This window comes from Bombyx mandarina, chromosome 20, assembly GCF_030267445.1.
Source record: "Bombyx mandarina strain Sakado chromosome 20, ASM3026744v2".
Taxonomy (NCBI): domain Eukaryota; kingdom Metazoa; phylum Arthropoda; class Insecta; order Lepidoptera; family Bombycidae; genus Bombyx; species Bombyx mandarina.
This window is the reverse complement of record NC_143226.1, coordinates 4,986,026-5,004,775: the sequence shown is the minus strand read 5'-3', so window position 1 is coordinate 5,004,775 and position 18,750 is coordinate 4,986,026. Positions and strand designations below refer to the sequence as shown.

General features: G+C 40.1%; 2 protein-coding genes across 8 annotated transcripts in view; one reads left to right on the top strand and one right to left on the bottom strand.

Annotated features, from left to right (window-relative positions):
* LOC114247906 (uncharacterized) overlaps nucleotides 1-18,750 on the bottom strand; it is a 294,552-nt gene that overhangs the window by 151,853 nt on the left and 123,949 nt on the right. The gene's annotated exons all lie outside the window — the stretch shown is intronic.
* The window catches only part of LOC114247848 (uncharacterized), a 161,750-nt gene that overhangs the window by 131,320 nt on the left and 11,680 nt on the right, over nucleotides 1-18,750 (top strand). For all 7 annotated transcript variants that reach the window (XM_089735991.1, XM_089735989.1, XM_089735988.1 and 4 more), the window contains exons 5-8: nucleotides 4,386-4,535; nucleotides 12,439-12,534; nucleotides 16,896-17,003; nucleotides 18,184-18,350. In XM_089735991.1, the coding sequence (XP_089592117.1) occupies nucleotides 4,386-4,535; nucleotides 12,439-12,534; nucleotides 16,896-17,003; nucleotides 18,184-18,350 (521 nt within the window). The remainder of the gene's footprint in view (nucleotides 1-4,385; nucleotides 4,536-12,438; nucleotides 12,535-16,895; nucleotides 17,004-18,183; nucleotides 18,351-18,750) is intronic.

Genomic DNA, 18,750 nt, shown 5'->3' with positions numbered 1-18,750 from the left:
GCTCGACGAGTAAATTAACCCCCAGAGAAAGCCCACTGAGTTTCTCGCCGGATCTTCTCAGTGGGTCGCGTTTCCGATCCGGTGGTAGATTCTGCGAAGCACGGCTCTTGCTAGGGTTCGTGTTAGCAACGTCGTCAGGCTTGAGCCCCGTGAGCTCACCTACTAGTTAAGGTTACGCTAAAATAGGCCCTCCCAAGGCTCTCAGCTTAGGTAGACAAAAAAAAAACGTTGCCCACATTAAGACATAAAACGGTTGTTACATATTGGCTCCGCGATTGTGTGTCTTGTTAGATAGTTTGTAGATATGTTACGCAGGAAATTGTTTCGTCTCGCGATTTTCTCAAGGTTTGTCTCAAGGTGGGTGGCGCATTTGCGTTGTAGATGTCTATGGGCTCCAGTAACCACTTATCACCAGGTGGGCTGTGAGCTCGTCCACCCATGTAAGCAATAAAAAAAAAAAAACTAAAAACAAATCGAAGGCAGCGGCTCTCAAATTATGATCTTAAAAATCATATAAATTTTATTCGCATATAATTCGATGAAGTACCTAGCTATAGAGATTAAAGTGTATATTAATGATATCGCACGTTATGTCCTGACCTCGTGGCGCAGACCTCTGACCGAAGCGACGTGCGTTGCTCAACCACCACGCAATGCTTATCAACTGTTTGTTCAAGTCGAACAATAAATACTGTTGAATATTAATATATTAAACTGAATAATGAGGGTTGGGAGTCAGCGTGAATACGTTAGGACAACTGTTCTTCGTATTTCTAGCGTAACACTCATGCTGCCCATCTTAAACTATAACGAATAAATAACCTAGATACCGAAAATATCAATTTTAACTATTCCGTACTGTAATTGTGCATAGCAATTGTAGTTTTCAATAATTTAATATATGTATTTCATTGTTTTTATTGTTGTTGTTGTAGTTATTGTTGTTGTTGTTATTATTCTAAGCTCAGATAGTGATTAGTCAATCTGGTGCTGGTGTGCACGTCCCTCCGCAGGTGCCGGCGGAAGATCAGGGCCGCAGTACCGATTGCCTCGGTACTGTTAGACACTGCTGTGCCGGTAACCCTTTCCAAGCCTCGTTATTTTTCTTTTAATTTTTGTTTCATTTTTTGTAAATTTATGTTTGGAATAAATGTTTATTATTATTATTATTATGATACCGACTGCAGCGCCATCTGCCGGGCTGATTTGTGAATCTAAACCATTCAGGGCGCCACTCAAATGCATACAAAAAAAATCATTCAAATCGGTCCAGCCGTTTAGGATGAGTTCAGTGACAAACACACGCACAGAAGAAATATATATTTTATATATATAAAGATTATCATATCGAAGGTTATTTGGTTTAAGCGACATTTCGCTTAAAACTTTTATATTTGTAGTTAAAGGTGCGTTTTATTTGGTACTAGCTGACCCGGCAAACATTGTTTTGCCATATATAAGATTTCTAGGGAATTTCTAGTGTAGAAAAAAAAAACTAACTTATTGTAAGTGTGTAAGGATTAACAAATAAAAAATAAGGGTTGATCGTAGAGGGGAGAAAATTTAGGGTTGTATGTATTTTTGTATGCTGTATCATAAAAAACAAAACAAAAATTTTGTCTAAAAAAAAATATTTAGTTCTGGACCACCCTTAACATTTAGGGTGATGAAAAATAGATGTCCGATTCTCCACCCTGACCGATATGCTAGCTAAGATTCACGATAATCTGTCGAGCCGTTTCGGAGGAGTTCAATTACGCACACCGTGACACGAGAATTTTATATATTAGATTAGCATCAACAGTTCGATGTTTTTCATTGAGCTTCAATTAAGTTTACTCCATTCAAATAGCTGAGGAGGTTTTATCCTTTCACCCCTCGTTAAAGATGATTACTATAAGATAGCTATTATAAGTATTATAGGGAAAAAAAGTGTTTTAATATTTCGCGGCTCTCTGCATTATAAACACCACTGTTCTGTATTGCAAGTTGCAACAGCGCCGAAATATATTGAACTCATTCGAAGTATGAATCGTGGGACGAACCCGGTACATTAAACCTCACAGTGCTTGTTAATGATTCTCTCTCTCTCTCTCTCTCTCTCTCTTCAATCGGTCCCTCATTGCTGAGGATCGTGACTCCGTCCGATTCCGTCAACTAGCTGTCTCCATCGATCCCGATTTGTAGCCTGGTGGAGTTCGTCGCTGACCGGAATTTTCAGTTCCTCCGCTATTTGGTCCGACCATCGTTTGGGACCTCTACCCCTAGGCCTTTTTCCCTCGATTTTACCGGTCACCGCAAGGCGTTCCAAATTGTTAATGATTATTTAAAACAAAAATTGTAGTGTCTCTCTCTATTTAACCCTTTGCGGTTCTAAGACTAACGTAAGACTAAACTATATATACAATACGTGTGGATTCAGGACCTCAAAGGGTTAAAGTAAATAGATGAACGATGGTATTATTTAATTTATTTTTCGTCCATACAAAGTCATCGAACGGCATTGTCATCAAACAAACATTTAATCTTTAAGTCGTTTCGTACTAAATAAATGTTTGTCACGAAAATTTTGTTTTCTAAGACAACGTTGCGTTTGTTTTACCTTATTTGAAGTTTTTTTTTTTAAATTAGAATATACACATAATTTTTTTTTATTGCCCCAGTAGGCAGAGGGGCGTACGGTCCACCTGATGGTGAGTGGTTACCGCCGTCTATGGACTACAGCAATGCCAGGGGCAGAGCCTTGGCTCTGAGCGTCTTGACGCTGCCTATGGTTTTTTCTTCTACGTCGCTTCCTCATTACTGAGGGTCGTGACCACATTGGTCTAGTTTTTGCACCAGCTTCCTCCAATGTTGCCTGCATTCGGCCTGCTTAATCAATTAACCTACTGTATTTTTCCTTTAGGTTACGGAGGGGAATATTCCGAGTAGTCGTGCGTATTAAAATGCTGAGGGGTTTTTACTTAAACAGAGGAGAATAATCATATGCCGTGCAAATCATAAGTGTTCATTGCGAACTCCTAAATTAAAGCACAGATATATAGAAAACGCTGGCCCAAGAGCGTATCGCAAAATACCGTTGACCTGGGTTGACATTTAATTTTGTTACATAGCGCTCCAGTTTTTGTTATTTTTTACTGCTTAGGTGGATGAAAAACCTCATAATCCACCTGGTGTAAAGTGGTGCGGTAGAAATTGCTGCGTGAATGTCAAAATCTCAAAGATATCTCAATAACCAGAACGCGTGTTTCCAAAGCACCACTAGTAAATGCCTATTGGCGATCGGAAATACACTGGTGTCATACTTAGAGGTTTGCTCTGAGGAGTTGAAGAAAATATGTCAAGCTATGCTGGTCCTCCTCCTATCGTCGTTTTCCTCATTACTGAGGGTCGTGACTCCCCCGCTGCATCAGTTTCTCCATCTGCTCCCTCCATCTGCTGCGATACTTAGCTTCATGAAGGGCATTGTGGAATTTGATGTTTAGAGAAGAAGCTTCATGAAGGGCATTGTGGAATTTGATGTTTAGAGAAGATCGTATTTGGTCCGACCATCTCGTAGGACTGCGTCCTCTGGGACGTTTGCCATCTACCTTTCCTGTCACCATCAGCTGTTCAAGATTGTGACCCTCTTTACGAGCAATATGCCCGAAGAATGCTGGTATTGGGCTTGAACGAAGGTGTCTTATTTTTTCAAAAAGTCACTATAGCTAGATGGGCTTATATAGTCCCACAACACCGTACGAGAAATAAAAATTATTTCATTTCACCCGAGTATAGATGGGAGCGTTTTCTGAGTACTATAATCAGCACATTGCCACGGTTATACAGCGTTCACTGGTGATATATTTTTTGTTTTTTTTCCTATCTATGCTGATAGCCTCGAGAGGGCTATATCAGCTTCTCCTTGACGTGTAGGTGAGCTCACGGGGCCCAAACCGGGTGTGTTGCTAACACTGGCCCTAGCAAGAGTAGTGCTTTGCAGAATCTACCACTGGATCAGAAACGCGACCCACTGAGAAGGTCCGGCGAAAAACCCAGTGGGCTGTGTCTATGGGTACTGGTGATAGTGGGCATAGGGAGCGCATGCGCAAAGGCTTCAGTGCCATGTATCAATCACACCTTTCTAGTTGAAGAGATGGATAGCCCTTATACATATTTCAACTTTGACCTACAGTCTTAAGAATGTTGAGACACTCTTGATGTTAATGAGATTCGGTATCTACTCAATACCAGATGGGACGTGGACTAATGTACGTTACTAGCGCAATAAAAATACGGTAGTCATATTAAAAAAAAACAGATATTTTTTAAAAGCGCGCCGCAATGACCGCAGGGCATAATAACATCGATTCGACTACATTGTGTATTTTTCTTTTGTCGTACAGGTGTTTCACCTTCGCAACATCCGCTGGGAGAGTCCAAGGTTCCTGTCCAAGTCGTTCCTGGCCTTCGTTACCTTCAACCTCATCAACTACTCGTTGTTGGCAGCCGAGGTGCTTACAACGAACATCGCTGGTACTTCTGCCGAGAAGAGGGTACGTATCTCTTGAAATATTGGGATGTTGATAAACTTTTTTTAGGGTTATTAGCAAGGGATACTTTACTGGTGGTAGGACCTCTTGTGAGTCCGCGTGTGAGTGGCTGGTGACCCGTGTGATGCGACACTAAAGTCACTTTTTTTTATTTATTGCTTAGATGAGTGGACGAGCTCACAGCCCACCTGGTGTTAAGTGGTTACTGGAGCCCATAGACATCTACAACGTAAATGCGCCACCCATCTTGAGATATAAGTTCTAAGGTCTCAGTATAGTTACAACGGCTGCCCCACCCTTCAAACCGAAATGCATTACTGATTCACGGCAGAAATATTCAGGGTGGTTGTACCTATCCGTGCGGACTCACAAGAGGTCACCAGTCAACCAACGCAAATTATAATTTTGCGGCTTTGATTTTTATTACACGATGTTATTCCTTCACCGTGGAAGTCAATCATGAACATTTGTTAAGTACGTATTTCATTAGATAAATAGGTATCCGCCTGCGGGATTCGAACACATGCATTCGCATCTAGCGATGCACCGGACGTCTTATCCTTTGGGCCACGACGACTTCGACGACTTGGTGCATTCGCCAGATATAGACAGTGATACCAGCCGGATAATCTTGCAACTCAGGCCTCATCGACATTACAAAGTAAATGCTGCCACGGCCATATTAGAGTCTCAATTGTATTGTATAACGAATGTCCTAAACTTCCAGTAACAGGCAGGACAATGGTACCTATCCGTGCGTAGCTGCTAGTACCGGTGGTAATTTAAGCCATTACTCATTACCGTAGTTACCGGTACTGGCAACGTATCTGTAGTACCAAGAACATTACCTCAGTTACCGTCTCTATTCTCTCTTCATATATGACTAGCGACCCGCCCTCGCTTCGCTTCGGAAACATTAAAACACACATGAAACCAAAAAAAAAAAAAAAGTAGCCTATGTTCATCAGGGACAATGTCGGCTTCTAATGGAAAAAGAATTTTTCAAATCGGTCCAGTAGTTTCGGAGCCTATTCGAAACAAACAAATCTTTCCTCTTTATAATATTAGTATAGATTTTTGAAGGATCGTTGTCTTCACAATCGTGACATTAATAAGTTGCAGGCACTTGTAGATCTTACAGATAAGGGTTGCAATGTTATTTATAAACACAATTGTCCCATACAATGACAGCAGTTATTATAACAATGAGTAGTTTGTATGTTTTTTAGTGCTTACCAAGTTACAAAGTAACGTATCTATTTCCACGAAGATGTTGTATTTTTCTTTGTATGTGGTTTTTTTGTGTGAATCGAGTCTTTACTCGTGGTATAAAAATAACATTAACTTTTTGATTTATTTTGTAAAATATGTTTACATCAGTGAATATTTAGGGTTAAATTAACTTCGCACTTTTATGTACTTTTAGTTCTTATATACATACGCCGTACATAGATCCTAGATAGGCTAGAGTACTAAGTCGTTAATTCGAGTAAGTCGTTAATTTTGTGAATAGAAATGAAACTGTGTAAATTATAATTTTCGTAATTACTGGTGGTAGGACCTCTTGTGAGTCTGCACGGGTAGGTACCACAACCTCGTCTATTTCTGCCGTGAAGCAGTAATGCGTTTCGGTTTGAAGGGTCGGGCAGCCGTTGTAACTATGCTTTTTTTTTTCCCTACCTATGCTGATAGCCTTGAGAGGCTATTTCAGCTTCACCCTAACGTTTGTAGGTGAGCTCGCGGGGCTCAACCGGAGAGTTGCTAACACTGACCCTAGCAAGAGCAGTGCTTCGCAGAATCTACCACCGGATCGGAAACGCGACCCACTGAGAAGATCCGGCGAGAAACTCAGTGGGCTGTGTCTATGGGTTAGTTCGCTCGTCGAGCCCTTCGTCGCAAGCGACGGGTTCGACGAGGACGGTGACCGGTGATTGTGGTGCCTAAAAGCACCGTTAATGGATCAAAACTATGCTGAGAGCTTAGAACTTATATCTCAAGGTGGGTGGCGCATTTACGTTGTGGATGTCTATGGGCTCCAGTAACCACTTAACACCAGGTGGGCTGTGAGCTCGTCCACCCATCTACGCAATAAATAAAAAATAAAAAAATTGCTCCGGGTGTCATGACAGTGCCACTGGATTCAAAATATTCCTCGCACACGAATAATAGAAGAGTCTATTGCGATGCACAGTTGCGGTTTGCGGTCTGTCGGCGATTTCGAAATTGTACCAATAAACTTAGATTATATCGTTAGATTATTCTTAGATCCGAGTATATCAATGATCTTCAATCGTGATGGGAGAGATGTGCTCCGCACTAAACGCTTCACTTTCCCCCCTTTGCCTTTTCATGAGTTCTGTCTCATGCGAGGTTTGGACGTTGGTTGTTGAGCGACAGGAGGTTTAAGTCAGTTCGACTCTGACATACCCCGCCCGCCATCCCCAGAGAAGGGCGGAAGTCCGGCGATTTCCTCCTGAACAAAAAAAAAACCTCTAATTTTGGCAATCATGGAGTCGATTTTGACACTTCTTCTAATATACTCCTCACTATGTATTATGTATGTATTCGCCTAACATTAATCTTTAGGTACAATCGTATCTGCGAAAAGTGGAAAATATTCAGTTGTGTGCACCAAATATATAGCAACACTAGTTGATATTGTAGCCTAAATTGAGATCACCGGCGGTCACAGATTACCTTATCGCAATGACCATACAAAGACTCAAAAATTCTTATCACTTAAGTAATGTAAACATTAAGGAATATTGTTTTGAGCAACTTTGTATTTTGTCTGGGTGTATACATTTCACGTCGATGACAGTAAAGTGGCATGTGGAATTATACAAAATATTTTCTTATCCAAATACAGGGTATATCAAGCCACAGGGTTTTTTTTTATTGCCCTTGTAGGCAGACGAGCATACGGCCCACCTGATGGTGAGTGGTTACCGTCGTCCATGGACTTCAGCAATGCCAGGGGCAGAGCCAAGCCGCTGCCTACCGAAATCAAGGTTATCAATATCAAGCCAAAAGCTGTAGATAATGTTCTGCTAGGATAGTCGTTTCGGGATTAACACCCGTATCTTTAGTCGTTTACACGAGCTTAACTTGACTCGACTCAACCTCCAACACGCGTTTTGGTATGATTAGTCGTAAAAATAAACTCCACTCAAACGTCCATGGAAAAATTTCCTAACCGGAGTGAAGTGACCGAACTGTCAAGTTCAAGGTACGTCGCGACGTACCTTGAACGTTCCTCAAGGCTGGTTTTCTTTCGATGTCCAAATAGTATGTGGACCGCAAATGGAAATATATGATATTGTTGTGCAATGGCCTGGATCTGTGCATGATTCCCGCATATTTTGATAATTTAAGTTTGATAATATTTATTAATAAAGTAAATAGTTCGAGGTTAGACATTTGAAACTCTTTATTTTATTTACCTACATAAGAGACATATTTTGCTTACTACCTGATAAATAAAGTCAATGCGATTATAAGTTTTATTTATATAATAATAAACTGGTGGTTGTGGAAAAGCACTTCAACAACACGATGCAACCAAAATCACACAAAAGCGGCGAATAAAAATACAAAGCCGGATCCGAAATCTAAAATAATAATAGGTTAGAAAATAAGTAATATACTTTCAGATTTACCGCACGCACACATATTTACGAATAACTCAGCAACCAAAACATCAAACAAGTTCATCTAGTGTCAAACAGACAGCGGCAGCCTGACTTTGACATTAAACAATGACCATAGACTACAGAACTCTACGGGTTTGATGCTAGCTTGATCAAATTTTCATCATTATTACCTCACTCGAGGACAGTTGAGGAATATTGTAATGGTCGACTAAAAATACCAAACTCGAGTAAGTTTGGAGGGAAGTCTCGAGCATCATCGGATGAGTTAAGAGTGGAGGACTATTTTACGAAACGTCTAAAGATACGGGCATAAGAGTACTTGAACACAAAAAGCTATTCTTCTGCGAAATTTTGATTTACGTTTTACGCAATGTTTTACGTAATATGATTCGCAATAAAAAATAAGACTGGCCATATATCAAAAGATTCAATTTGTATCGGAAGTAAACTTATTAATATTGGTCGTTCGAATTGATTGCGCACTTAGAGTACGTTTTTCTCCGCCAAATAAGCAATGTACGCAATAAAAAAAAAAAAAAAAAAAAGATATCACCCTCTTTGGCGTGTTATCAACAATCTCTATCTCCTAGGTCGAGGTCACTTAAGTAATCTTGAATAACTTTTATCTTACAAAGGTAAATCATAAGCCAATGCAATGCAATGCACGAAAGAGTAAAACACTAATAAAAAAAATATTTTTATTGCTTAGATGGGTGGACTAGCTCACGGCCCACCTGATGTAATGTGGTTACTGGAACCTATAGACATCTACAACGTAAATGCGCCACCCACCTTGAGATATAAGTTCTCAGATCTCAGTATAGTTACAGCGGCTACCCCACCCTTCAAACCGAAACGCATTACTACTGCTTCACGGCAGAAATAGGTGAGGTGGTGGTACCTACCCGTGTGGAATCATAAGAGGTCCATCAGTACTTACGCAAATTATAATTTGCGGGTTTTTGATTTTTATTACACGGTTTTACAAAAAAATATAAAAATCTCGACAACAGCTTTCGGCAAACGGAAGTTATATGTAAACGCATCAAACATGATACTGCCAGCCTAATCGAGAGGGTTCTCTGAACTTGAAAAAGGTCACGTGATGTCAGCTGTTTGAAGCACAGTTTTTTTTTCCTACATAAGCTGATGGTAGAGAGACCATATCAGTGTCACCGGGCTAGTAGGTGAGCTCACGGGGCTCAAACCTGATGACGTTGCTAACACTGACCCTAGCAAGAGCAGTGCTTCGCAGAATCTACCACCGGATCGGAAACGCGACCCACTGAGAAGATCCGGCGAGAAACTCAGTGGGCTGTGTCTGAGAGTTAATTTACTCGTCGAACCCGTCGCTTGCGACGAAGGGCTCGGCGAGTCGCGTTTCCGATCCGGCCGTAGATTCTGCGAAGCACGGCTCATGCTACGAATGGTAAACCGTCGACGTCGCCCAAAGCACGTCATCACGGATCCTCCTGATCCATTAACGGTACTTTTAGGCACCACAAGCACCGGTCACCGTCCTCGTGGAACCCGTCGCTTGCGATAAAGGGCTCGACGTGCGAATTAACCCATAGACGGCCCACTGAGTTTCTCGCCGGATCTTCTCAGTGGGTCGCGTTTCCGATCCGGTGGTAGATTCTGCGAAGCACGGCTCTTGCTAGGGTTCGTGTTAGCAACGTCATCAGGTTTGAGCCCCGTGAGCTCACCTACTAGTTACGGTTACGCTGGAATAGCCTCCCTAGGCTACCAGCTTAGGTAGGAAAAAAATATATATATATATATTAGCTAAGTCTTGCTTAGCGGGCCTTCCCGTATCTCCCCTAGCGTTAAACGTTTAACGCTACCTTTAGAAGTCGCATTAGAAGTTTCACTTCAACGTATACAGGTAACCCTCTTATAACACGGTAGATACGTTCCTACAAAGTCGCGTGTTGTGCGATACCGCGTTATATGAGACTAGAAGCCAATGCAAAAAGGAGAGTATTTTTTCTAAATGAATCAACTATGCCTGTATGTATTTTATTTATTTATTACACTTCATGTAAAATTTACATTGGCGGACTTAATGCCTAAGGCATTCTCTACCAGTCAACCAAAAGTAGTGCAGAGTGAATAGTGGTAGGTGCAATGAAATTTATATTAAGTTACAAATACATACACAAAAAAAATATATACATACAGACATACACACATACATACATGCATATAATAGTTTATACAGTATTAAAGGAATATATTAATAAATTAAATATTATAATGGAATATATTCATTATTAATAAATTAATAATTTCGGTAGGCAGCGGCTTGGTTCTGCCCCTGGCATTGCTGAACTCCATGGGCGACGGTAACCACTCACCATCAGGTTGGCCGTATGCTCGTCTGCCTACAAGGGCAATAAAAATAAAAATAATAATTTTACCTATTAAATATAAAAAATAAGCGGTAAAACTTCAGTAATTCCCATATATTGTGCGTTCATAGTGCATAATGAAATTTTCTAAATAATTATTTGTTAATATATATTTGTTATAATTATTATTTATTACTTGAGACCTTAGAACTTATATCTCAAGGTGGGTGGCGCACTTACGTTGTGGATGTCTGTGGGCTCCAGTAACCAGTTAACACCAGGTGGGCTGTGAGCTCGTCCACCCATCTAAGCAATAAAAAATAAAAAAATTTAAAAACAAAAATGGCGTTATAATGTTGTAGAAGTAACGTGTTATAAAAAGGTTTTGGGGAATTTTTCATCTGCATGTTACAGTGAAACCGCGCTTTAAAACACCTTGTTAAAGGAGGTTTACCTGTAATTAGATTAATTCAACATTGAAAAACGTAATTGCAATGTCTGCACTTTGAGTGTGTCGAATTAGGTATATCTGTAAATAAAATTTAAGACAAGAACAATGGGTCGGTGCACGTGAGCTCGTCGAAGTATTTGATATCTGTAATTGTTTAGTGGATTATGATCCTTAAAGGACGGGATCAACACACCGTTTAAATACAGTAATTATGTTTTAATGCAACGTCTGATTCATACTATGGATGTTTGCTAATTGGCTGTTACTGGAAATGCTTTTAAGAAATTATTAACTATATCTGGTGTTTTTTTATAAGAAGCCGTCACACGAATCTGTTTGTATCATACTTTTTTTTTATTGCTTAGATGGGTGGACGAGCTCACAGCCCACTTGGTGTTAAGTGGTTACTGGAGCCCATAGACATCCACAACGTAAATGGGCCACCCATCATGAGATATAAGTTCTAAGGTCTCAAGTATAGTTACAACGGCTGCCCCACCCTTCAAACCGAAACGCATTACTGCTTTACGGCAGAAATAGGCGGGGCGGTGGTACCTACCCGCGCGGACTCACAAGAGGTCCTACCACCAGTAATTAGTATGATGCAATTTTAATTTAAAGTATTTTGCACATACGAAAATATTGATGATGAAATTCAGAACAGGCGATGGAAAGCTAATTTGCTTAAGTCAGCCGTAGGGATTTATATTCGGAATTCATCAGTGAAGGAATAACATCGTGTAATAAAAATCAAAACCGCAAAATTATAATTTGCGTAAATACCGGTGGTAGGACCTGTTGTGAAGCAGTAATGCGTTTCGGTTTGAAGGGTGGGGCAGCCGTTGTAACTATACTGAGACCTTAGAACTTATATCTCAATGTGGGTGGCGCATTTACGTTATAAATGGGTTATGGGCTCCAGTAACCGCTTAACATCAGGTGGGCTGTGAGCTCATCCACCCATCTAAGCAATAAAAAAAATACAAACCATAGGCAGAAGACGTGAAACTACGGCGGAAGGGAGTTCACGTCAGAGTCGGATGGTGCGTTGCAAGTATGAATTGTAGAAACTCACATTGGGGATTCTAATCAAGAAAATACGGGATTATTTCAAACAATTCCTCAAAACACGTGCTCAGTGTTTGTCTAAATAATATTGTTTACTAGCTGACCCGAAGTGTCAGTCGATAAATAAAAGTCCTAAACCTTTGTATAAAATAAACTTATAACAAACAAAAGGAATCCGTCCGACGGGGGACACATCAAAGGAAAAACAAAATTGTTATTTTTGTTTAATTCCGAGCATTTTCATATTTATCTACATTTTAAACCTTCTCTGGACTTCCACAAATAATTCAAGACCAAAATTAGCCAAATCAATCCAGCCGTTCTCGAGTTTTAGCGAGACTAACGAACAGCAATTCATTTTTATATATGTTTATTATTTGCAGACCTTCTATCAGCACATATTCAATGGTTGTTACGCCGTTCTACTCTTCATCGTTGTCGTGTTCTTCCTCATCTACGGTGTAGAAGTATTCTTTAAGGTGAGTTCGATCTAACTAAATGCTAGCTTTTATGGCGGATATGGAACACGTGGTTAGGGAATAGAGTCAGTGTTCTTTTCTGTAGGTTTTTTTATTGCCTTTGTAGGCAGACGAGCATACGGCTCACCTGAAGGTAAGTGGTCACCGTCGCTCATTGACGTCAGCAATGCCAGGGGCAGAGCCAAGCCGCTGCCTACCATAAAGTACTCTCCGCAAGCCTCGTTTGAAGAGGACATGTTATAGCGCTCGGAAAACACCGTGGAGGGGAGTTCATTCCAAAGCCGAATGGTACGTGGCAAAAAATATCTTTGGAAACGCACTGTCGATGAACGCAGCGGTTCCAGGTAATATGGATGAACTCTGCTCCGATGGCGGGAGGTGCGATGATAAAAAGGAGATGAGGGGATCAAAGATTCCGGATCAAAGATTCAGTAGATTGGAGATAAGAAGTAGCTTATGTTGCTCTCCTGAAATAAAATGTACACTTTAAAACATGCCAGTCCGTTGTTTCGTTTCGACCCGAATGAAGGACAAACAAACTAACATATTTTCACATTTATAATGTTAAGTATAGAAGTATGGATTCGCAGTAACTGTCACTATAGAGATGAGTTTTGTCACCTCAACTTAGTAAACAGTGTTCGTAGTGCGAGTTTGTATGCAGTTGGAACAGCGCCCCTAGCGGCAAACGTAGGCAAGCGTTCTACTTCCATACAAATTTGAGTTAACTTTTACGTTATCGAGAACGTTAAAAAACTCTCACTAAGCGCACAAATACGAGTTGTCATGTGAAGGGTGACACAGCTGTTGTACTTTACAAAACATACTAAGAACTCTCATGTTTCAAATTGGGTGGCGTTTTAACGTTGTTGATGTCTATGGGCTCCCGTAATCACTTAGACACCAGCTGGCTCGTCCACGAATACAAGCAATAAAAAATGTAATCACAAATCGATAATAAACTGATAATAAACTATATCGATAATAAACTATATCACTGGTGGTAGGACCTCTTGGGACTCCGCACGGGTAGGTACCACCACCCCGCCTATTTCCGCCGTGAAGCAGTAATGCGTTTCGGTTCGAAGGGTGGGGTAGCCGTTGTAACTATACTGAGACCTTAGAACTTATATCTCGAGGTGGGTGGCGCATTTACGTTGTAGATGTCTATGGGCTCCAGTAACCATTTAACACCAGGTGGGCTGTGAGCTCGTCCATCCATTTAAATAATTAAAAAAAATATATCGATATTGAACTGCAATGCAACACAGGCATTACGATTAGATTTTACATTAACCATCAATGTACCGTAAAAATATCGATTGATTGATCGTTACATCGAAATGCATTACTGCTTTTTAGATTTCATTATTCGCACCAGCTCTCGCGTAGTTAGTTCATTGTAATGCAAACGTTTCATTAATGTACTACAATTTGATGTACCGATAATGCGACAACCTTTCCTGTGCGATAACACAATAGCGCGTTCTGTTATAACAATTAACGCCATTTCTGAATCGAATGATGTATTGTTTGATTTTTAATTGTGTATTGTTGACGGTAGGACGGTATCCGCGCTTGGATTTATGGGTGGTTGTCAAAAAATCACACACACACACACGCATACACACGGACACACAAGGTCAAATGTTATTATTTTTCGATCTGACATTACAAATCTCGTTCTGATTAGACTATATACGATGGACTAGGTATATAGTCTAATTCTAAATATTTTTTTAATGTATAATTAGGTGAATATACTTTGGCCAAGGTGACTATAAAAATGTGACTGCTAGTGTTTTTTATTATGTGTTATTAAAATAATCTTAAATGACTTTTTACCATAAAATTGGATCCATGTATTTTTAAAATAAACTATAATCCAAACTGCATAGTTATTAATATATGCACAGAGCTTGAATAAGTTATGGTCGGAGGTAATACTTGGTTAAATTTATACCTTTATGACGTATATTCATGTACACTGTGAGAGAGTGAGAGAGTGAGAGAGTGAGAGAGTGAGAGAGTGAGAGAGTGAGAGAGTGAGAGAGTGAGAGAGTGAGAGAGTGAGAGAGTGAGAGAGTGAGAGAGAGAGAGAGAGAGAGAGAGAGAGAGAGAGAATACACTTTATTGCATACCAAAACACAATTTACATTCAAAAAACAATCAAAAAAAGCAGATACATTTGTGCAATAGGCGGTCTTATCGCTAAAAGCGATCTCCTCCAGACAACCGTTTAATTTACAGAAATTCTAGAAAATATAAAAATATAGCAGGTATGTTGCGGTGTAATATAGATAATACATTATTATTGACATGGATCATATTGCAAATTTTGGAATCTTGACCTCTTTGATAATACTCTTTTAGTCTAATATTCATGTGCTTACTGCACGTGAGCTCGTCTGGCGCATTTGAGCAAAGAAACAAGAGGTAACTAAAAAAAAAAAGGTTTCACCTTTAAAAAGTGCATCGCATTCCTAATACAAATAAGGTGCTGTTTCGTCTGACAAAGAAAACAATTAAAATGACTGTCTGCGCGACTGTTTTGTTTTATTCCTCGGCACAGCGGTTTTGTCTATCTAAGCACATAACTAATCGGATATATGATGTTTGTGGTTTTTTTTTATTGTGTTCTAAAATAGGCTTGTATGATTAAGTTGAAAATTTATGGACTTGTTTACTTCATAGTATTTAATAGTTATAGCCCTTATTCAGCCGCAGTAAGGATATTTACAGATAGCAAACTTAAGTTAACGAGCTAAGTTAGGCAAAGGCCTCCTCCATTTCTTTCCACTCTACTCAGCTTAGAGCTTTCCTGGTCCATAATTTGGTTGCTATCGTCTTTATCTTGTCATGGTACTTACCAACAATAGACGGCGTAGTTTTAGTCACGTTGTGAAAGCGCAGCGTGACGGGTCTTATAATTTATAAATATTTATGTAAAGTTATACAAAGAAACAGACGTGAATCCAAATATGTACGGGTAACAATTATCGAAGTGTGCGAGTAATGGCATTGCCTTAATACAAAGCAATTCCTTCTCATGTCTCAAGTTATATAGCAAAGATGTCGATCTATCGCAAAGAAAACTGAGCGAGTCGTATCGTCGACCCACCCGGCGTCTGACGTACACTTGGGGACAGAAAACTCGGATAACTTGTGTAAACGTAAATTTCTAAATATCTCTTTTTTTTCTTCTTCCTTTGTTCACTTTCTACTTATATGTGATTTTATGGTGGAAACATGTTTGGTTATTGTTTTAGCTAAAATTTTTTAATATTATATGTTTGTATCGTACTGTTGGTTTCCCAAATAATTCTGTACTATCTATACTAATACATATTATAAAGCGGAAGAGTTTGTTTGTTTGAACGAGATAATCTCAGGAACTATTGGTCCGATTTGAAAAATTATTTCAGTGTTAAATAGCCCGTTTATTGAGGAAGGCTATAGGCTATATAACACGATATACACCACGGTAAGACCAATACGAGTGGAGCACCAATAATGAATGTTTCAAAATACGGTTTAAATAGCTTCCTTAACATTCTATAATTCAAAAATATTTTTACCTTCTACGTAAATGAAGTGGGGGGGTAACATTTAGCGTTATGCCAAAGTGACTATTCCACGCGGACGGAGTCGCGGGCAAGAGCTTGTAAATAAATAATGTACGGGCCAATAACGCCACGTTCGTGCGTTATTAAATTTCGTGCCCGATTAAAACCGATCGCGTTTATATGTTTTTTTAACAATAAAACGTAAATCTCATTTTCTGTTATCAAACACCGTGGCATTGTGTGCGAGCGATAAGCCTTTGCTGTGTGCTGTAAACGATTGTCTGGACTATCGTGGTGCTTTGAATATCGTATGTCACCAATAGTAGGGGTTTTTGCAGTGCAGAAACTAGTTTAGGATTTAATTTCGCGTTTAATAATCTCGGACGTGTCGAACTATCGGTTAACTACCGTCTTATTTATTTTTTAACACATTCACTGCCATGTAGATCACCAGTGACCTACGCGGCGCACTGAAGTAATTAAGTCGATTTCGGTTACTAAGCTTGCTTGGATTGCCTCACCTCACCTTCTTTTGTTTGTTAATGTACGTTTTAGTCTTTTAGGTCTGTTAGAAATAGATTCATTGTCAGTATCGTTTGGATTCGTCTTCCCCAGAGTCTTAGTAAGAAGAACAAAGAGAGTAATCGGCTTAATTACTACAGTGCGCCGCGTAGGGCACCGGTGACCTACATGGCAGTCAACGTGTTAAATACCGTACCATTTGTTTTTCTAATTTAAAGTCCTAAGTTCTGGTGTGTTGTTATATGATTTGTATGAGATAATTTCGATCTTCAGCTCCGCGGTGAGTTCCTGAAGGAGACCAAAGTATGCACCATAATATCGCCCCGTCCCGGAACCTCAGCCGACGGAGATGAAGCCCAGGATACGCTTGTCACTAAACAGGTATGTTGAAAACTCGACCATAATGGACCATAATAGAGCATATTGTGAACTAACATGCATAGGTACTTTAGCTACAGCTACAGTTTCCTGCCTATTACGATACTGGTTCGAAGAGTTTGACAGCCACAACTATCACATGTCTGTGGGCTCCGTTAGCCGCTTCGTACCAAGTGAAGGGAAATATAGGCAGGATTGCAATATATCCATGTGGGTTTTCTATTCAGGTTGGGCCAGTGAAACGGTTGATGACTTCACACAAACTTGATTTTTATTACGTCTTTCTTAATCTGTGTAACTAAAATATAAACGTCTTACGTCTTCAGAGTTACACCGCATCTGTCCGCCGTCGCGTCCGGTAACTACCCTCCTCACACTTTAAAAATAAAACTATGTGTTCCGCATTCATTCGCCGTCTTTTTCTTCCTTCCTAACACGACATCTCTTCACTCTCTCACTCTGTCATGCTCCGTATCTGTCAACCATCCATACCGTTCCGTTCCTACAACCATTACTACACAAAGGCGGATGATGGAGAAGTAGTCAATAGCAGCATTAGTTATTTTTTTTATTTTTTTTATTGCTTAGGTCAGAGCTCACAGCTCACCTGGTGTTGAGTGTTTACTGGAGCCCATAGACATCTACAACGTAAATGCGCCACCCACCTTGAGATATAAGTTCTAAGGTCTCAGTATAGTTACAACGGCTGCCCCACCCTTCAAACCGAAACGCATTACTGCTTCACGACAGAAACAGGGAGTTTGGTGGTACCTACCCGTGCGGACTCACAAGAGGTCCTACCACCAGTAATTACGCAGATTATAATTTTGCGGGTTTGATTTTTATTACACGATGTTTTTCCTTCACCGTGGAAGTCAATAGTGAAGATTTCTTAAGTACGTATTTCATTAGAAAAATTGGTACCCGCCTGCGGGATTCGAACACCGGTGTATCGCTCGATACAAATATACCGGACGTCTTATCCTTTGGGCCACGACGACTTCAAGTCCAATGAACAGTCCGAAATGTTTTTTTTTATTGCCCTTGTAGGTAGACGAGCATACGGCCCACCTGATGGTGAGTGGTTACCGTCGCTCATGGACTTCAGCATGCCAGGTGCAGAGCCAAGCCGCTGCCTACCGCAAAGTTACTATCAATACGATCCTGTTGCTTTCTTCCAAAGGGAATTCAAACGGATTTGCTGGACGGAGACGGAACAGTGGACCCTCGGTCCGTGGACCTCTCGCAGCTGCACCAGTCGCGCGTGGGCCTCATCAGCCTCGCGCTGATGCTCATACTGATCGTCTGCTTCCTGGCTTCTGAAACCCTAAGCGAATTCTGGAAGACTAAGTCAGTATACATTTTTAATACGCCTTTATTAGCTTCAGACGTATATGTATGTAACGGAATCTTTGAACATGATTTTGACCCCCTTTAAAACGTTGGATTAACTCGAAATTTGGTATACTTATTAAGGACCGATGACAACTCAATATTAAAAAAAAATTAGAAATAATTGAAATTCTACTAAAAAATGAAAAATAAATAATAGTTTAAAAAAACTAACAAAATACGCTTTTATAGAAAATCCAACTAAAAAATAGAATAGTGTGGAAAAAATGATTTCATTGTAAAAAAAAAAATAGCCCTTCTACTCAGCTATCCTGAAAAGCTCGCGTGAGCTCGCGTCCACCTGGTGTTAAGTGGTTACTGGAGCCCGTAGACATCTGCAACGTAAACGCGGCACCCA